Source organism: Aythya fuligula, chromosome 8, assembly GCF_009819795.1.
Source record: "Aythya fuligula isolate bAytFul2 chromosome 8, bAytFul2.pri, whole genome shotgun sequence".
Lineage (NCBI taxonomy): Eukaryota > Metazoa > Chordata > Aves > Anseriformes > Anatidae > Aythya > Aythya fuligula.
The window spans coordinates 24,770,421-24,792,508 of NC_045566.1; the positions used below are offsets into that span (position 1 = coordinate 24,770,421).

The 22,088-nt window shown below is 34.4% G+C and overlaps 1 protein-coding gene across 4 annotated transcripts in view; it reads right to left on the reverse strand.

Moving 5' to 3' along the window:
- The window catches only part of KCNT2 (potassium sodium-activated channel subfamily T member 2), a 149,304-nt gene that overhangs the window by 53,289 nt on the left and 73,927 nt on the right, over positions 1-22,088 (reverse strand). For all 4 annotated transcript variants that reach the window (XM_032191885.1, XM_032191884.1, XM_032191883.1 and 1 more), the window contains exons 10-14: positions 18,602-18,782; positions 15,576-15,740; positions 13,894-14,030; positions 9,434-9,497; positions 5,983-6,091 (exon numbers count right to left, since the gene is read on the reverse strand). In XM_032191885.1, coding sequence (XP_032047776.1) covers positions 5,983-6,091; positions 9,434-9,497; positions 13,894-14,030; positions 15,576-15,740; positions 18,602-18,782 — 656 coding nt within the window. The remainder of the gene's footprint in view (positions 1-5,982; positions 6,092-9,433; positions 9,498-13,893; positions 14,031-15,575; positions 15,741-18,601; positions 18,783-22,088) is intronic.

The following is a 22,088-nucleotide window of genomic DNA, read 5'->3' on the forward strand; positions in this document are numbered from 1 at the left end:
ATCATTGGCTATTGAAAGGAGGAATTCATTCTTGTATTTTCAGAAGATCAAGACCTATTTGAATGCCATAGGGAAAGAATGAATCTAGTTATATGAAGACACTGTCGAAGTAGAACAAACTGAGATTTTTCTTCCCCTAAATATATTTCAATTATAGCAATGAAGTATTTGCTGCACAAAATATTTCAGACAGAAATGTATTCTTTTAGTTGACCATGTGACACTAATACATCTATTTGAATTTTAAACTAGAGATTTTGAGAGCGTAAGGCATGGTCTACTACTTAGATAAAATATCACTATTCCGTTACCATTACTCAGATAGCAAAGATTTATGAAAACTAATATTGACTTCCTAATATTGAATAAGAAATCTTTATATTTTTGAATTTGTATAGAGCTTTACCAAATACATTCCCCTTGGTCTTTCCTTATAATGTTGTTGTAATACACCTAATACTTCTGAAAATAGACACAAGAAAAATATACAGAGAAATTACTTCATCAGCTGTTATTTCAAATCTTGTATTGAACAAAACTGTGTATGTTGACCTAACTATATATAAATGAAAGAGTCAGTCATGGATGGCACAATGCAAATGAAAAGTATATCTCACTTAAATCCTACATATGTCCTATACTCTCTAATGTATATAGGGACTTTCTGGATGGATTTTATGCAAAATGTTAGGCTAACAGAAAATATAGCTCTCAGCAAACAGATTGCTGTCCTACAGTAGTCATGCTAATCACCGATGTGTAAGGAATGCATGTGGTGTTCTCAAGTGCTTTTAGATTAGGATTCATGACAATGGAACTTATAGGACTAATTCCACTTCTCTTATAGACTTTGACTGTGAGTCACTCATGTCCTTCATTACTCTTAATGCATCTGTAAAATGGGTATGAAAATAATACCCTACTTCAGAAGTGTTTTGAAGCTATAGATATTCTCAAAGATACTTCAACAACGTCATACAAAAGGTTCTTCAGCACTTTTATTACCATTATTAGAAACATTATTCGAATTCATTAGTAAAAAAAATAAAAATTAAATTAAAAAACCACTATTTCCAGCCTATACAATAGTGCAGCCCTTCTTGATTCCTGTTCAGCAATTTAAGAAAAAAATGAAATTTATGTAAAATATTAATTTATAAACAGTAACATTAGGCTTAGTAAATCCCAAAGCAGGAATCAGATTTACTTCTGAATTTCATTTTCATGCTTCATCTGCCTTTTCATCAGACTCGCATAACACACTTGGAAACTAGGTTTTAAGAAATCCAATAGTGTAAAATTCTGTAGATCCAAAATGATAAGGATCCAAAGTGCTAAGGAATAGAATTGCATGTTGATTCTTCTCTATATTAGGGTCATGTTTTGCTCCTGGTTTATAAGCAATATAAAATAATTGCAACCAACCTTGTCTTATTCTAGAAATGTGTCTATCTTTATTGTTAAAATGTGTCTGACTTTATGGGATGCTTATTACCATTTTCAGTTCATTTCTGGAAATCTACTCATATAACAATGAGGTTTGCGCTAAATTATTCTTCTATCCTAACTATGGGTGTTGACTTACAGGACAAGAAATACAACTGGAAAAAATTGCCCACTACTTCTTCCTATCCTAATTTGTGCTGTCGTCTTATTTCAGTGGTGCTTATTTCATGAATTATCTGATATCTCTCTCCCCCTTCATAAGTTGCATTTTTACATTATTCAAATGAATATTTTGTACTATATAAACACTCTTCCTTCTTTTCTGTAGTCATTTGAAACATCAGGAAGAGGTACTATGGGTTTCTCTTCTCTGGTCGGAGTTAAGGTCTCATATAATACACAAACAAGGTCAAAAATAACTTGTTCATTTCTCTAATTATTTGACAGATCATAACTTGCCTACATTGTCATTGTGCTTTATATTTACATTCAGGACTCTTATTGTGGAGCTGTGGTGAGGGTTATGCAGAACTGTATTTAATGCTTCCTCTTTTAAAGTGAGTAAGGAAAAAGTTGGGTAACAGTTCTCGAGTCTGGGACATTGGTCAAATCTGTAACTTTGGCTACTGGTATCAACAAATTACTCATTCTTTGTGCAGTAAAGTAGAGGAAGAAACTGGAAGTTATCTTGGATATTAAAGATGTCAAATCAGATTACCAAACAGAAGTATTTTGATTGTATTTATACTATAGAAATATGCCATTAAAAATATTTGGGAAATTGTAGTTTTTGTGAAAATATATTTTGACAGAAAATTTGCTGTCTATCACAAATAGATGTAATAATGCCATGAAGTGAGTTATGACTTCTGTAATGTTATTGAAGATAAAACATACCCAAAATAATGATTTATGTCTGCAGCATTATCCAGGTAGTAAGAATGTCCTAGACCTGACATAACTATTCTCAGAAATGATGCTGTTGTCTATCTGATAAATTAACATGATCACTACCAGACCAGATAGATAAAAATGTCCATCCATTATCTCTACACTATTTTTATCTGTGGTTGGATAGATTAATCATCAGATGTATTCGATATCCATTTCAGTGAATCTGGACTGTGTTCTTTCATAATAAACCACTGAAGGTTTAATGTCAGACTTCACCAATATGAGCTAATTTGTTAGTGCATTTTGAATAAATACAGAATGACAAAATATGTCCCCTGTTCCTGGAACTGTGATTATATATAATTTCTGAATATTCAACGTAAAGATGATTAATTTATTTTCTAGAAAATATATGAAGTTATTAGTACAACTCAAAAAATATATAATGTACTCCAGTCTCTGAATTACATAAATGTACTGCTCTGCTGTGGATAATTTTCACTTTATTTCATGTTTGTGCTGAAATGCAACAGCAGATGCATGCATTAAGGGTACGTAGTTTTTTGTAACCCTGTGAGTTTGCAGGAAAAACTGGGAGATTAAGAAAACCATATGCAATTGCAGGTGAAGGAAAATGCAATATTACTGAAAGAAAAATGGGACATGTGAAAGTATTTGGATATTGGAAATAGCTAAGAAGTAAAGCATTTCAGCTAAGACAAAAAATAGTTAGGAATGATGATATAGTCTTTCCTTGCCCATCTGATAACTTTCAGGTCACCACATTGTAGTGTGTTCACACCTTGAACACACCAAGAAATTTACTAAGGTAAACCCTTATGCCACATGCTTTTCAGATTCCACTGAAACATAGTACCCAAATACAGAGAAATATTTCCACTGTATTAAGTGTAAGCTACCATTTTAAATAAGGGAAGTTATTTAAAACTCCATGGCAAAAAATAGCAGAGAAAACACAGGATGCAAGGGTGTCTCTCTGGCATCAAGTGAAAAGACAGGAAAACATGTCTTTCTGACAGGCCATATTACCCAGTGCTAAGTGTCTCCATTCCCTTGCTGTGATGATAAGAATGGGTTCTTGTACTCTTATTAAAGAGAAGAAAAACATCAAAACGTTATCTACTGGATGGAAATAAATCATAATAATTACTTGTCCTATGTACTGTTTCTAAATCCAAGACAGAGTAGCATCCTGGAGATTTTCTTTGGGACAATGCAATTAGGGTCTACATTTCAGGATTGTCTAATACAATCTCAGATGACTGGTTAATATAAAATGTTGAGTGTTTTAGACATTTTCAATTTAGTTTAAAATGAAACTTTTTGTTAGGAGAACTTTCCTGATTTTTTTCTTTTTCCTAAATTCAGAAACTTTGTTTTTGAGAGCTGTGTTCTGTAAACTTGCACGTAAAAACCACACACACACAAAGTAGTAGTAGAAGAAGAAATCGTATTACTGAGTACTTCAGGTTCATAAAAATGCACAATATTGGTTTGGGAAACATTCAGAAGAAAGGAGTCATTTTTTAGAGGAGTATCAAATCTAAAGGAAGTCTCTTGCATTAAGGCAGTAATAAAACAGTCTTGAAACATAACAGGAAAAACACTTAGAAAAATGTTGCCAATGGTTATGACAAATTTTATTTGTAAGGACTCTGGACATTGCTATAGCCTGCAGCTTAGCAGGCTAAGCTATAGCCTGCTAAGTGTTCACGAAAGGGATACATACCCACTGCAGGCATTGCTATAGCCTGCAGTGGGTATGTATCTTAGAATGAAGCAAGTTGGACAAGATTAGTAACCAAAAGAGTCCTCTTGGGAAAAGGTATGCAAGCAAATGCTACTCTGATGATTCTAATATCAGTGGCCAGCTATCTGTGGTAGATTAGCATCTGGTGTTGCTGGTAACCTAGCCAAATTTAAAACTGCATTAAAAATTTCCTGTGTAATCAGTAAGATTAAATTAATCTTGCAGGAAGGCTTATAATTCTCTGCTTGCACAGTGAAATTGTATGAAAGAAACAATATGATTTGAAATGAGTGTGTGTGGAAATGGATGCAGTGATCCCTCTGATCAGTTCAAAATTATTTTGAGATGTAAGGTGCTGTATATATACATATAGTTCTATAATACAGTGCTTTTATTATTAATATTAGAGGGGGCTAATGAAGCATAGAGTATATAAGGTTTCCTCAAGAGCTTCAAGAAATACAGAACATTCAGATTGATTAAGTTCAATGGAAGGAAATCTTACAAAAGAAGGTTTTGTAGGTTTTGTTTGTTTTAATATATGGGCCAAATTCTTAACCTGAGATTTAAACAGATACTAAAAAGCTCTCTGTTTTGCAAATCTAGTTACATATAAGCTCCTACAGAGACAAGACATTAAGAATAATGAAACTCTCTTAAAAATACAATTAGGAACAACAAATTAACAGTCACCAATAAAGAAAAGTGGCCATGGCTAGGGAGAAGAGTTTGTGCTGTGTGGTTTTAAGGGAGAGATGAAAAAGCACCATCATTCTTGTCACAGCATGAATCTTATTCTCTGCTGTGCCATCTCATAGTTTAAGATTACACTTTTATAACTTTGGGACTGCTATTGATGCTCTTTTCCTTCTTTCCAACCTTGTGGTAAATGCAGTAGCTTTTAAAATTACAGCTTTAAATGTTGCTCTGGAATTGTTCTGCGCTGAAATTTACTTTTTCACCACATTCTGGGATGATGAAGGAGACTAATATTTTTCCATTGAGTTTTTTTGAATTTTGCATGAATCATCAATCTTTTCTTGATTAGAATATCCTTCAAGAAAACTGAATTTTCAAAATTACAGTTGAAAAGGAAAGCTTTCCTTCTACTTCATAGTAGTATTTTTCCAGAGGTAGGCAAAATGAATTGTCATCATAAATGTATTGATATGTTTTTGCACATGAATATATACATGTGTGTGTGTGAACATCTGTGTGTTTCTATGTATACTGAGAGACACAGAGATCCACATATATAGTGCAGAGAAAGTTTGCCAGATTAGAGCTTGTAATCCATTCTTATGAGAGAGGATTTGTTTGGATTTCTTAACATCATTTTGCATTTTATATCATAGTTTCCAAGATAAAAATTTTACTGAATATAGAATTAAATTATTTTTCTCTTTCCAAAACATTTGAAAGAAAAGAAAATCATGTTTTTCACATGACCTAGAAAAAAAAAAACACTCCAATGTAAAGATTTTTTTCAGTTGCTTGTTGAATTAAATGTGGCCTTTTCTAAGCAGATCTTTTCATACACGCCTTGGTAACAGTATGTTTTAAGTAAGAAGTTGTTTCAAGACATGGGTAATGTAGCAGGATGAAAACCTACCTGGACCTCAAATAATTCAACATGGTATATTACATAACATAGCAGAGTAATAAATACAGTAATCTTCAAAAAGCTTATAAGTAAGTTTAATATAAAAATGAAATTTTACAATATAAGCCCATGGTACTTGAAAATATTGTACTGTTCATGTGGTTCTAACATGTAAATATGCTTAGGTAAAATGACTTTGCTTGTGCATCTATGAAACAAGCTGCTAACCACTAACAGGTGGTTCAAATGGCTGAAATCTTACACTTACCTGCAAATTTGATGTGGAATTTATTCTCAGGTTTCAGTATCTGTACATACAAAGGACAATTTGGGGCAAAGTCTTTAACTGCCCATGCTCTTAAAATGGTCTGATGATCCTAGAATAAAGAGTGTGAGGTGATAACAATATAATACAAATAATATTGTTCCATTAGAAAATAAAAAACTTTCCATTGCAGAAAACTAACTTTAAAACATGCAACACCGGCTGGTGTGGATGTTTATGTACATCTAAGTAATAATACATATTATGCTTATTACATAAATCTAAATATGTATATATCTACACCAAACATATCCTTATCTACAGCTTATCTGCAGCCAGCTACCAGCCAAAGGATTCCAACAGATTTCCTAGCCTGATAGTTTTTCCCACTTGTTACCACATGTCAAAAGTGAGTTAATGACAGGAAGAATACTGTTATTCCATGAAAGAAAAGTATGTGCTAATGCATTCGTATATTGAATTTCGTGAACTAGAGGTAGTTTCAATGTATTAGTGATCAGTTTTTATTTATTTCAGAACTAGAAAGGAATAATTGAGAGCTGCGTGTAGGAAACAATATTTGGGTTGAAATGCTTTGCCTAGTCATGAAATTGGTGCTTTGGAAAGATAATATGTAAAGAATGATTCATTATGGTTGCAGCATCAGCAATAAGAAAAGCTTTCAGACTGATAAACACAAGGGAAAATCTCTGCCTGGAACAGAACATAATTGATGTTTTCAAACCATAATATTTTAATGTCACTTGAGATGGTAGCAAGTAGTTTTTCTAGTAGAAATACTAGAATGAAATCATAAGAGAAAGACCTGTTGAGGATGGTAAAATGCTTCATTTCATGTTTTTCATGTTAACCTTTTCATGAAAGATGTAGGAGTGCTGTGTCTGTTCAGGAAATTTCAGATCTTAGGTATACCATGCTATAAGATTTCCTTGTTTGCAGTCACGTTTTCTTCACTTTTTCTGTATTTTATGACTTCTTATCCCTAGGGTGCTGTTGGTTTGGTTTGCATTTGTTTGGTTTTGTTTTGTTTTCCCTGTTTAGTCTCAAGGGAATAAAACACCAACGCAGTTGAGAAGTAACAAAAGGCTATGTAATGGCATACATGGAGGTTATAGTGATACACTACAGGAGAAGAGGTTTGGGGGTGGGTTAGGGACTGATTTGAAAACTTGTATTATTGCAGATGTCATCTATTGTTTTATGCAAAAGGTGTCAGGAAAATAGAAAAGGTGTCAGAAAAACAGTCTTTAGAGTAGTTTGCACTGATTCTGTAGCTTCATCACAATTTGACATTACTGCAGAACTGTTGGCTTTCTGTTTTACGTTTATAGTAATTTCTATACTATATTGCAGTGACTTTAAAATTTTGATATTTCTCCAATGTAAAAAGGCAGCATATATGGATATATTATAAACAGAGACAGCTAATGCAAAAGTATGCTTCTATCCTCTTTATAAAATATATGCATCTTTGGGAAATGTGGGAAAAAAAATACATTCTCTTCTGTGTGCATTCCACACAGTAACTTGCAGACAGTGATCAAAAATTATCTGTTATACTGATGCTGATAAATATAGAGGTGATATTTAAGTTCATTTGTTAAAAGCTGCAAGTTTTAAAGAGGATGTAGTGGGAATTTACATCATCAGAACTCAAACCAAGACTGATTTAATACATTTTTGAATAGTATTGTGTGTTTTTTTTTCTTCACACTTAGGTTAGCAGTAGAGTAATATCACTCCATTTGATTAAAGACAGGAAGAAAAGGTGCGACCTTGAAATCAGCAATCTCCAAATTTTCAGAAAGCACCAGAACAAAGCTTTTGGCAGTAGAACTCATCTTTCATATACTTATATAACCTATTATTGAGTTATCTACAGGATAGTTTAAAAGACACTTTTCCCATCCTTTATTAGGTTAAAATAGCAGATGCACTGTTTCAGGAACCTTAGTTTTGTGGAGCAATTTGATGTAGACAGCCCATTGAATTCACTTTTAAGAGTTGCATCCTACTGTGTGAAACAGATGTGTGTCTTGCATTCTATAGCAGAAGAGCAGCTTACATCTTGGTCTGAGATGTTGAAATAGCATTTGATAAAATTAAACTTGGCAAAGCTCTCTCCTGCCAGAATAGAGAGAGTTGCTGGTAGGAGACTTTGGAAAGCTGACAAATTCTTGCTCTGACTATTGAAATTCCTACTACTTTAAGTGAGAAAGGAAACAATTTTTATCAAGTAACTGCTTGTCACCTGTTATTGTACTTCTGAGTTGCTGTTGAAATCCATGGATCAGAAGCAGAATAAACTTTGGCAGTGGAATTTAACTAAGAAAATAGGAAGTAATGAACTGTCACTGGCAACTATGGCAAAATGAGTAGATCTGCTGCTGAGGACTAGCTGGAGAGATAAAGCCTCATTGGCTTTGAAAAATCACATGAGTAACAACAGCTGTTCTGGTAAGGGATCTCCCTGATGCATCTTTTATTTCAACAGCTGTCAAAAGTAGGAGAGGATCCAAGGCACTCCTACAGTTTGTTGGCTTCTTATGCACAGCAGGGTAAAAAAATCAGTTGTAGATTGATTCTGAGATGGACTTAGATGAAATAGCACCAGCTCAGTGACAAACTGTAGCCTTGTGTTCTACATTACTGAAATCCTCAGTAGGGCCTAGAGCTGGAACAGTGTAGAAAATAAATTCCATTTCATTTCAAAGTTCTAGGGGGTAGTAAAATATAACAAAATGAAAAACAGAAACAAGCTTGTCCAATTTCCTACTTAAAGTATAGATAATTGTATTCCCTGTGAAAAGGAAATCTGAACAACAAAACGGAGTGGGAAGTGAAATCTTGGTTAAAAACTTCAAAATACATTGACCCAAAGAGTCTTACAGCTGAGATTCTTGACTTTCTCCATTCTCCTTTGGAGACACAGAATAATGACTTCTTTGAATCGTAATGCTCTGGGATTTCAAGGCTCCCAGGTCTGTGACAGAACTGAGCATTGAGACATGAGCTAACAGGATCCAAGGTTGATAAATAGAAGCTGGAAACCCTGTTGCTTCCAGCTCCAGGGAGCCCTAATAGTAGGCTTTGTTATGGAACCTTCAGCAGTTAAAGCTGTGCGATCTCTAGCAAATTGCAAGATACGTTGCTTTTCTATAAACAGTTTTGAACCTGATAGATCTGCTAGGAATGATTTTGATGAATTGATTTTTTCCAGCAAATGTTTTTAATTGAAAAGGTTCTAACTCATTCAAATAGAAGCATTTATGGAAGTTTTAGTAGGTTTTTGACTTGAAGTTAATCCCCCTTATGCAAAATCTGTGTGTTTAATCTCTTCACAGAACAAACCTCAGTTCCTCAGAGGTTATAAGACACAATAACAGTATAAACAGCATGCACACTCATTCTTGGTTATTTCTTCAGAACTTACAGCTGCTGTCCGGTCCACCTCACAGCGGCTACTCAGAATGAAACAAGCTTCAGCATCATCCATTCTAGAAGAAGGGGGGAGAAAACCCTGTTATATACCAAAAAAAAAACACCTGTTGACTTGTGTTTCACAGTTTATAGTCTTGTGTGCTTATAGATACAGAATACAGAGAAAGTTTAGTCTAACTTGTGTACTACATCACAGTACTATCACTACTTCTTGACTATGTTCTAGGAAACTTTCTTTCCCCAGTGCCAGTAGAAGTTGTACCAACATTAACAAAAAACAAGGTGGTCTCAAACACATTTTCTTTGCAAAGTAAGTATTTATCTGCCATGAGTATAAAAAATGAATAAATAGCACCAATTCATATACTGTGTAAGTGTACATTATGTACACGTTATTATTGATAAGAAGAAGTGAGAGGGGGCTTATGATATAGAATTGTCTTCCATAGCACTTGCAAAGAATATGGGTAGATGTGGTAGAATAATGTGTTAGGAATAAATAACATCTCTGTGTATGTATGCAATAAACCAACTGTTTTCAGTCCGTGGCCTCTTTGAAAACTTTTAATGCTTAATTGTTCTCTACAGGTTACAGGTCATGTAGTAAAAACAGGGATGGTGGAAGTGGGGAGGAAAAACTCTCTGACTGAAAGTCTCATGAAAGCTTGCTTTTTGACTCTTGCCTCAGATCTTACTGTCATCCTCCAGTGAGTCCTACTTCACCTGCTGGTGCAGGGAAGCAAAGAAATGGGGACTTGGCTGACCTGCTTGCGAAGACAGGACTTTATGGGGAAAGAAAAACAGCATGACAGGAATGGTCCTGGAAAGGGGAAAGTGAGACATAAGCTGGAGAAAATTATCTGCTTATTACAGCAACTCTGGAATGGGACCTGAGATTCCCAAATCTTTGATTTCTCTGCTGCTAGAAAATGGAAGTGGTGGTTGCTAGCAATAGTTTAGGTCATAGGCTTAGACTGAGAGCCTATTCTATTCGGTGCTGTGTACACACAGAACAAAAAGACAATTATCATGAGAGGAAGTCATCTCACTAGATATCAGAGCAGAGAACAGATTGAAGAGAAGATGCAATGGAGAATACTAGCATTACTTTGTAGATGTTTCTGAGTAATTCATCCCAGACTGAAGGGAGAACACAGGTGAAATCACAGTGGGATTTGTATGCTAACCTATTGTTTGTGTGAAAGAGAATAGTATTATAGGCTTATCAGAGAGTTTCATCTCTGTAAGGACCAGGAGTGGCAGGCTAAATGAGAATAAGGGGTCACTTTTTGATGTGAAAAGAAACGTAAGCCAGGGAAGAACTGCAGTGAAAGGTAACACAATGGACTATATAAATAATATTTCCAGAGTGTTCTGAAACAAGTATTTAGGGACTTAAGATGATATATATTAAAAACATAAGCATTGTTTCAGTGAGATTAAAGTGAGAGCTTCTATGAGAAAACACTTGAAACGTGCAGTTTCAGTCTACTTAGGGTGCTTTTCAAGATGATCCCAAACTTATGACCAACAATAGCATACTGGTTTTATTTGGGCAGGAAAAAAAAAAAAAAATTAAGATGTATTTTCCTGGAACTAAACTAAAGTTGATGAATAGATATCTATAATGAGAAGCCAGATAGATTGGGCAACCTCATAATTTATGGCTACAGAAATGGTGATTAAATACATGGTTTGTGTGAGGTCATTCAGAGAAAGTACAAAGAGAAGGATAAGGTTAGGTCATTGTAGGTTCCCCATAAGCAGTAAACAACAGGAAAACAAGGGAAGCTTCAGAAGATTGAAGTATTTCAAATGGAAAAAAAACATTGCAACAAAGGCAAATCCATATATCTAAAATAGTAAGGTCAAGTGCAGCTGATGTGGATAAGTGAGGACAGGAGGCTGATTCTAATCACTGATTTAGAAGAAATCATGGGAGCTGTATGAGTTGTTTCAGTGAAGCATGAGAACATAAATAGGAAGGTATGGTCTTAAACTGTAAGAAAGAAAATTCAGTAAAATGAGTGATGGAACACGTTTTGATGAGAGATGATGAGGGACCAACAGCATGTATAGATGATTTTATAAGAAAATTAAACTTCAATGATTGTATCCACCATTTTCTCCAATGTTTTTTGAAGTTTCTTGAATCACTTCAGCTACATATTGCAAGGGTAACAACCCCTTTGATATTAACATTCTGTAGATATTATGAATTTTGACAACAGAAACACTAATAACAACTATGTTAAACACAATAATACCCTAATGAGAGAAGCGTTTTAACAATGTTCTAACAATTGGAAAAGCTTTGTCTTTTACACCATATTTGTATGTCAGAAAATCTGGATCTGCAAAAAACAATTCTTCCACTGCTTGACAATGACAGAATTTAAAAGCGCTTTATATATTGAAGATAAATTTGTGGGAGGAAAAAAATATAAAGTAAAAAAATGACTGGATATGAAGAGGATTAAGATTTGTGCAGGGTTCACTGAAGTGGATAAGTGTAAAGAGAGAAAAAAAAATGTTTTTCATGACAGAGACTGGGAGAAAGCTCTAAGGGAAGGAAATCAAGCACAGTAGTGTTCACATTCTAGTAATAGTCAGCATGAGAGCTGTTTAATCAGTTACTGTGCTATTTCAAATGCTGAAGTAGATACAAAAGTTCTAGTTGTCCTGATGAACAATATAAGTAGCAGTATGATACCACAGGATAGAATTTGTTTTTTCTTGTTAATGCTAGGCATGTGAACACTGTTCAGAGAACACCAAAAAAATCCAAAATGAAACTCTCAAAGATAGGAAGCAAGAACAAATATCAATTTTTTGTAAAGTCAGATTGTGTACTAAGGCTTAGAAAGAAAAATACAGTCCTTAGTTAACGATTTACTAATTATTTAGTCTGCCAACTTTTGGTATTCCTTTCCTTTTTTGGCGAGACCTTTATCACCAATATTTTGGCACTGTATTTCATGTATAATGTATGTATAAATTTTGACAAAAAAAAAAAAAAAAAAAAAAACACTTCTTGATTTTGTTTTGTTGTTAACCATTACTGTATTAGAAGTTGTTTACCATGTCCCTTGCTATCTTCTCAGTACATTACGTTCTCATTAAAAAGAAATATAGCAAACATCTTAGGTACTGGGTTATAGTTCATATTAAATGTTCTATTAAATTCCTACTATGCTTCTTCCCTCAGGAGAGGTTTAAAATTATTCTATGACAGGTACATTCAATTACATGTTCTGCAGAAAAAAGCACAGTTGACTACCTCCAGGTTATTATAAGTGAAATTCATGATTATCTTTAGGGAACAGTCTAATTTTTCCTTTCTCAATGGGTAGAACAAATGCCAGCCAAATCCCCATATGAATTCCTCCTTAACATCAGCAACAAAGTGAAAAACAAGGAACCACTTCTTAAAAAAAAGTTTGCAATCCTGAAAATAAGCTTTGCAGTATTTTCAAATTTTAAACAGATAAGAAAGTAGCTTTTTTTTAGTAGCAGATATTTGAAAAGACACCACTGCTTGCAAGATTTCTCACAGTTTAAATTCTTGGGAATAATTCTTTAAAAGGCTGAGGGACACAAGTACTGAGTTACTGGCTTAATTTTAAATATCTGTATTAGTTGGTTAATTTAAGTGATGACAGGTAAGTTCTTATAAAGAGAAGTGCAGGTAAGTTAAATCAGTTATTTGCAAAGTATCACCTTTCTCTTTGGAGAGTTTGAAGAGACAGTCCTCCTACGTGAATTCCACTGTGAATTCCTTCCCACCTTTTAGTGATTGAGCAATGGTAGGTGGGTTTTTTTGTTTGTTTTATTTATTTTTTTCTTTTTTGAGAAATGGTGTTTGACTGATGTGTTTTGAGTAACGTCATTCAATAAGAACTGGCAGAAGGCTTTTTTTAGAAGTCATATAAGTGTGAGTTAAGTGGAAGGTCCTGAAGGAAGAGTATCTGGAGGTATAGTAGAGTTGTCGCTTTTATTACCAGGCTGAACTTAGTAAGAAAACAAGCCTGTTCAAAGGGTTATAATAATTTTTCACTCCCCCCCAACCCCTTTTAATCAGTCATGAGAGCTACTGTTATCTTTATTATCTGAGCACAAAGAACAGAAACAAATTCTAGCATTATTGGAAGTTTGGGAATTTTCTCTACTGCTTTTTCAGAAGACATTAAAACAGGCACTCTCTATCAATAACTCCAGAAACTGAGAAAGAAAAAACAGTGAAGAAAAAATTGGTGAAATGAAAGCTTACAAATATATGTTCCTTGAAAATTTTCAGATATTAGGAAAAACAAATTACATCAAAGATCCCTGCTTTCTAAATACCCATGCTTTCTTTCTAGTACAGCAGCTTTTGTTGTCCGTCAAGCTTATTTATGAAACAGTATGTGTAAAACAAAAGTAAAAAACAAATATTTGTCAATATTTGCCTACTTAGCTCTCAACAGGTCTTGATCTTTCAGTGCTGAGCCTTGCAGATAGATAACTCTCTGAGACCACATTGGGATTTGTAACACCCTTCGGACCTGAGCATCCATCTCAGTAGGACACAAAATGACAACATAATAGTCCTGCAAAAAACATAATGGGGAATAATCACATTATTATTTGATGTTACCATTTGTTGTTGCAGATGAGTCAATAGAGAGTCAGGGTGTCAAAAACTTGTGTTAATTCTCAAATTTAAAATGGCAGGACAGTTGTTCACTGCTCATGAAGGACTTAAAAGGTGGCCACTAGAGTCCAGTTAGAAACATTTTTTTTGTTTCTGTACAAGTGTCATTTTTTTAGATACAGTTCACTTTCCTGTAATTCTAGCTGGAAAATGTAAGAAGCTTTCCGCAATCAAAACAGAATTATTTTATCCAGCTCTATTAGTCCCTGAAATCTTTTCCTCCACACTAATGGGCTGATCCAAACTTCGTTTTCTGTTCTACACTTCTTCCTGTTCTGTTCTACAGACAAATTCCTATCAGCAAAAGTAAGGTTGCTCAGAGGCATATAAGTGTGTAGTTATGAAAGGGGAGAGAGAAGGAATGTAAGGAGGGGAGAGACTGAGAGCTTAGGATAGGCTCGATGTAGAAGTCTTCCTTATCAGACACAGACTTCTGCTGGAAGTTTACTTCCAGCATCATCTGTATCTTACAGCTTCCTACTTCAAATATGAAGAGAATGTATATAAGCTGTTTCAGGCTACAGAAGTAGTATTAGGATTTTTCTTACTTTGTCTCTAGTGTATCACAGACTCATTATTAAGATTAGTTAAGTAAATTTTTGATTTCAGTTTGTGTATATATCTGTGAAAAACTGGATTTCTCTATACATTTGCTTATGCTTCTTATTAGCTAATTAATTTGGGCAATAATCTGCATTTGGGATGTCATACTGCTGCTTGACTATTTGAAGAACTGTATTTTGTGGGGGTTTTGCATTACTTAATGTATCACAGTTAACATAGTAATAGACATTGTCAGAGAAATATTTGTAAAAGAAATTGTCTATAGTAAAGCTAATAATGAATCCAAACTGCTACCTCATATATGCTTTTATGTGATCAGAACAACTTTATGACATCTGTTTGCATTAACTAGGGAATAACTGTAAACCAAGAAAAATCTCACATGCAACCTTACAAGGTCTTTGTCCTTTAAAGTCCATGCAATTTTTTCTTAATTTCAACATTTCCAAAAAGATCTAATTATCCTAACACTGATGAAAAACAAAGCAAAATGACAAAACAAAAATATTCTTTGGCTTGTGAGGAGTTTTGGATACGGTCCCAAAACAAGAGGAAAAAAAGAATTTGAACATTTTTCATTTCTTGTCTACTTTAAATAGAATAAAAGGAAGTTGCATGGAAATATCTGTTTCTGAAAGGACTAGCGTAATTCAACAAGACAGTAATTCTATCTATTTAATCCCTTTATCTCAATTCAAAATGATTGTCTCCATACTGTATCTCAGCTTCTTACTGCAATTATAGATTCCCAATTCAGTCAACTATTCCCAAATTCAGTTTTTCAAATTAAAGGCCATTCCAGAACACTGTCTCCCGAAATCAGTGTTTTGAGTTTTGTTATTTTATTTTATTTTTTTTTTTTTCCCACTCTAAATACCTGTAGTCTGGGGTGAGCATAGAATTCGTTTAAGAAATCCATAAGTAAATCAATCTTCAGGGAGCTGACACACAGCACAACATGTTTTTCCGTCTGAGCTCTGTGTCGACTGTAGTTGCCACCAGACTTTTGTCTTTCCATCCACAAGTATGCCAGCTGTTCAAACTGCAATAGATGCCATGTGTCGGTGAAATATAGACAAGCAGCTGTGCAGTAAAACTGTATCATGACTTAGCTACATTGCATTGTTTAGCTCATACCTTTATTAAAAGACGTCCTTAGCTCCCAATGCATTTTTCTTTGTAAAAAAAGTTCTTTAATAAGTGGATTAGATCAATAAAAAAACATGGCAACACAGCCAGTCTCTATCACACAAATAGCAGGATAAGTCCATTAAAATATCACGTGATACTCAGTCACAAAAATTTGGAAAAGAATGAAGACTGTACCTTATTTACTTTATTTATTTCACACCTCTGATCTGTTTTTCCAGTGCCCTGTTACCTAAATGCTTCTCTCAAATGAAAGGTTAAATTTTCATACATGTAGGTCACTATAAGTATAAATGTTCAGATAGAAGCACCGTTTTTCTTTGGACAATGACTCTTTTCAGAGATTTTATAATACTCAGGAGGTGACAATATCATTGTATATTCCTATCAAATCTATACTCAACTATCTGTTTTATACATATAGATACCAATTAAAATAATTGGAGCTGTTAATACAGCAATTTTGCATTTGCCAGCTGCTGAATAATAGATGCATTCAGCTAACAGTGTATGCAGGCTAACAGTAATACCTGTTTTGTACTCTTGCAAAGGGAAGCCTAGTGCACAATAGGCTAGGAAATATGAATTAGTTATTAAGTATATAAAATGTTGCTCCTCTAGTCTGAATCTGTTAGACTAAAGATAATATTGTAATGATCTGTGCCACTAATAAAACACACAAATGCCATCTCAAAGCTTCTTGTAGTATGTAATATGCATTTAATCCTGAGCTTCATTTAACTGTTTTTGATAACTATTCTTTTTCTCACTCCATTCAACTGATGGAGAAACTGAATTGTGAATAATAATTGTATATCATATCATAGCAGGACAAAAGCTCAAGAGATCAGAGGATTATAGTAAATGGGATTAGATCAGGCTGGTGGCCAGTCACTAGTGGGGTACACCAGGGCTCCATTTTGGGGTGACAGTTGTCTTCAATGTTTTTATGAATAATCTGTACAAAGGACTTGAATGCATACTAAGTTTGCAAATGATACTTAATTAGGAGGAGCTGTTAACTCCCTCAAGGGCAGGGAGGCCTTGCAAAAAAATCTTGATGGACTAGAGTGCTAGGCACTCTACTGAATGTATGTGTATGTGTGTAAAATTTAACAAGAATGAATATTTGTGTATGAAATTTAACAAGAGCAAGTGCTGGATTCTGCACCTGGGACAGCAACCCTGGATATATATACAGACTGAGGAACAAGCAGCTGGAGGGCAGCTCAGTGGAGAAGGGTCTGGGGCTTCTGGTTAATGGCAAGGTCAACAGTGCGCCCTGGCAGCCAAAAGGGCCACCCATCTCCTGGGGAGCATCAAGCACAGCATTGCTAGCCAGTCAAGGAAAGTGATTGTCCCACTCTACTCTGCAGCCTTACCTCGAGTACTGTATGCAGTTTGGGGCACAGCAGTACAAGGACATAAAAAATATTAGAGCATCCAAAGGAGGGCAACAAAGATGGTGAAGGAACTAGATGGGAGGATGTGTGAGGTGTGGCTGTGGTCACTTGGTTTGTTCAACCTGGAGAAGAGGAGACTGAGGGGAGACCTCAGGGTGGCCTGCAGTTTTGCTCAGGAGGGATGCGATATACACGATGCTTAAGTGTATATTAGAAGTAGTTCAAACATGAAATTTCTATTTCTGGGGAAGTTCCAAATTTCTTAAAGCATATTTTAGTCTCAAAAAGAATATGTATTTTACTAAATTGCCACTGAGTGGGAATATAATTGTATTAGTGCATATGTTTGTGTATGTTTGTATATTTAGCTATAATTAAAATGTTCAATTTTTTTCAAGGAAATTAATGCTGACAGCTCAAGCTTCAAGTCTCCCAGGGACTCTGTGGTGTTTGCTCACAGTAAGCTTTAGTTCACCATCAGAGCAGCAGAGTCTGGAAACCATAGCTGTGTGAGAAACTGCAGCTTCAAGGTCTATCAGGCCTACTCCAAGATTTGATAAGCATGAATGGTGTCTCCTCACACTTCCCTTTTGTGTCCTGGAGGTATAGGTCATCACCAGATGTCAGACCATTAACATCATGACAGTGCTGCCGTATAGTCTGAGGGTGTCTGACATCAAGCATTTGCTCATGAGCTGACAAATGTTCAGTAAATGTAATGAAACTGATTGATTGATCCAAGTATTTTAATGAATCAACCTTTTCTTGTAGAAACGGGTTAGAAGGCCTAAGCCTATATAGGCATCAAAATTTTCTAAATGTGCATTTGGCTCTGTGTATACTGACATACACAGATATGAAGAAAATTTGCTTAAGTTGCAGATTTGATGAGTTGTTTTTTTTAAGTTAGCACTGAGCTGTAAGAGTAAGAGAGGAAGTGGAGAGAAGCAAGATTAGAAACAGGGAAAGCCTGCAGAGGAAATGTTATACTCATAAAGAAAGTGCTGGCTATTGTTTTGTTGTTTGTTTTTTTTTGGTTGGTTGGTTGGTTTTGTTTGGTTGTTTTGTGTTGCTTTTTTAAATTGCTCCATTAACAACCCATATCTCAGGATGAAGAGAAGGGCTATGTGGTACTTGATATCTTTTGCCAGCAGTTGAAAACTGGCTTTAGTGTTCCGTATTTCATTATAAATCTAAACTATATGAGGACAAACAGTGGCAAAAGTATAAATAGAATAAAAGATATAGAAGACAGTAATTTTCTGATATTTTATATGCAATAATAACAGTATTTTTTCAGTTGTTTTGTTTTAAAAACAATTCAAAAGAGAAGAAAAAAATCCACATTTACCTGTATGGGCAACACCACAAGAGCAACACAGATCATAATGACAACAAGCAGCTTTGAAGGCCATATCTTGGGTGTAACATCCCCAAAGCCCACAGTGGAAAATGTCACTATGCAGAAATAAAGGGAGTCAAAGAGAGTCAACCTGTTTCCTGCTCGTTCCAGATGCTGAATTCCACAAATACTATGTAGAAAAGAATGAATAAAGACACGAAAAATAAAGTGCACTTAGGTTCAGTTCAAATTTGATGATTATGTTATATATGCAGAAAATTATTTATTTTAGAGTGGATACATTGCTCAGCAAAGACATTTTTTTCAAAAAGAGGAAAAATGAGTATCAAACCACAAGTTTGTTATTTGTATAATTTTTACATCATTTATTATAAAAGAATATAATTTTTTTCAATATTTTGATATGATAGAACTTTGTTGCTAGGTTTTGCTTAGTGGCTGTTGTGAGGGAGAGGTGGTGTATAGAACATCATGGATTGATGCAATTCCTTTCTAAACCAGAACAAAACAGATGGTATATAGTTGCCACCGTTCAGAATTTTTTAAAAAGCATCTTTTAACATTTTCAGGGAGCGTTTGCTGGTATGGCCAAGAAAATGTACATAATACTTTCTTTAAATCACTTTGTATGGTAAGAGCTACTAGAATGAACTTGTTATGAGAGTAGATGTTGCATACTAAAAAGATAATGTTGGTATAAATGAGTACCAACTGTCTAGAATAAACTGAATGTAGGAATTGGAGGCTATCCAATTGTCAGAGGAATAAGTATCCAGGGCCAAACTTCAGGTAGAAGGTGCCAACTGTTATGAAGTTCCTGATTGCTACAAGTACAGAATAGAAATATATGGGTTGGTTGTTTTTAATAGCAGGACAAATAATGTTCATTCCTTCCTGTCACACATTTCTATGAACAAGTCAGTGTGCTCCACGTGTTACTTGGTAATTATTTCTCTTGTAATCAGAATGATTTGTGTAAGTTAATGCTCTTTTGGTTTTTAGAAGTAGTGGCAGAATCTATTTAGAGGTCCTATTGCTGTTTTGTATTTTGCATGTTTTAAAAATACTTCAGTTTGAAAAACTATACCATGATGAAGAGCTTTCCAAGCTTAAAATATGATCTTTTTTAAGACAGTAGAATCATGTAAACAAATTCAGTTATTAAACTATATTCACCTATAAGAAGAAAATTGATCCGTGAACCACTCTGAATAGTGTTGTGTTTTTTTATCATTGGAGTTAGCTGAATGATTTCCTCTTGGAGAATTTGAGAAGTAATTGGTAAATAATACCGTATTCCTTGGTAATTATTATTCTAGAATGTACCAAAGATTATTTCTTCAAATACCATATCCAGATGGTAATAGTCACTCGTTAATATCTGCCATGGTAAAATTTGTGCATCACCAGGGAGAGCCTGTGTTTATAACAGCTTTAGCAGTTGTTCTTCTGTTCTCCATTCTGTTCTCCAAAAATAATTTAGCAGTGGGCAGTGGCATTTCCAGAACATATGGATCAAATTCCCAGTTTCCTTTTCACAGTTCTAGCATTTGTAGTTTTCACACTTCTCAAAATGTTCTAAAAAGGGTGTCGTTTTTTTTTTTTTTTTTTTTTTTTTTTTTCTGTTTGCATAAGTTCCATCCTTCAGTCAGAACTGATACTTTTATATTCCTATCCAATTTGTTCCACATTTTTCACTGGTGTTGTAATCTAGATCTTCCATAATTTCACTATGTTCCCAGTTTGTTTTTTGTTTGTTTCCTTCTTTCTTTGTTTCTTTGTTTTCCCTCCCTTCTTAGAAAAAATGGCAATTATATTTTTGTTCCTGAAAATATTAACAGAGGGACTGTCTGGAAACATGCTAATGAAAAACACTTTATTTTGGTCTCAGGCAAGGAAGTTTTTCAGCTAGCTCCTATTCTAGTCTCAATTTGAAATAATGGAGTACACTGCAGAGGCATCCAAGTACAAAAAATAACCTATTTTAATATTCAACATAACTTTTATATGTAATCTTAAAAACAGATTTGTGGTGGATTTTTTTGTTGTTGTTGCTATTATTCCTGAACACCCTTGTGTGTTTTCTTCTCTTCAGTTTTCTTTTGTGGGTACATCTCTAAAATACAATCTTGACTTGTGGAATTAAGTCACGATGGCCAGGAAAGTAGCAATTACACATAGTCAATGATATGGCCATAACAGGACTATTATACCATTCCACTGAGAGTGTTAAGTATCTGCAGATAGGTTTGCATTGAACTATGATTCTATGATTGTTAGCAATGTATTTTCTCTAATGCTGGTGCCTGTCAAATTGCTTAGTGTTTGCATAATCAAAAGGGTCAATTCTACACTTTGTACCTAAAGGAATGGATTAAAATGTATAAAATCTGGTTTTTGTTTGTTTGTTTTTCTTGGTGGTGGTGGTGCTTTTCTTTGTTTTTTTTTTTTTTTTTTTTTTTTACATTTTAAAGGAGTGTGAGTTGTTTCTTCAGTTTTTATTCACTTTGTAAAACCTTGAAAAATCTTTACTAATTTGCTTATAGGAAAGCTCACAGCTTGATGAAGGGGATATCCTCTTTATTAATATTATTGTTCATGTACTTTCTTTAGCCAACCAACCCAATTATAGTCTGGCTAACCTTCCAGCCTTTTCTAAGTGAACAGCAAAATGCCCATTGAGCCCATCATTTTATTAGCTGAACTCCTGTACAATCCTCTATATTCATACTCCTTGAAGCTGTCAAAATAATTTTGTGCTTTAGCCAAATTGTTGTGGATTCAAGTTGTCTTTTGCTGAACTCAGTGGGCATAAACCAGTGCTTCTTACTTTTAGCTATGAATATTAAAGTCAGTAAGACATGGGAGCTTTACTGAACCAGAAATTAATCTCTTCTTAGAACCTGAAAAAATTATTTTTCTTCAAAATTACTTGCACTTCATCTGCAGTTCTACCAGATTATACCTGAGGCCCTAATAACCCTGCAAGCAAAGGAATGATAAATCCAAAAATAGTCTACCAAGTCTTAATTTCACTGGTCATTTTGCTGCTCTGCCTGTTGTTTTTAGCAGAGCAAGGGATCACAAAATTGCAGAAAAAGGGACTTTTGAGAGACAGCTTTATGGGAATCTAATTTCCAAATTAAATATTACCCCTTTTACTCCTCACCAATAATTTTGTACTTTAATCTCACTACCAGTACATCCGAAGAAACATTAGTCTGGGCTACCTGGTTATACTGCACACAGAGTCTAATGGAAATTTACTGCCTTTCCAATAAGACAAGCCCACATGGATTAGTTACTCCATTCCGCCAAAATTTATTGAGTACTTTTTCTATAACCTAATTCTTCATATGAATAACAGCATCAGCATCTTTTTATTTTTCTTGTAAATTGTTAAATGTTGAGCATTATTTTTAAAAGATGCATCAATACTACATGTGCTAAAAGAGCCAGCATATGTTCTTGTTCT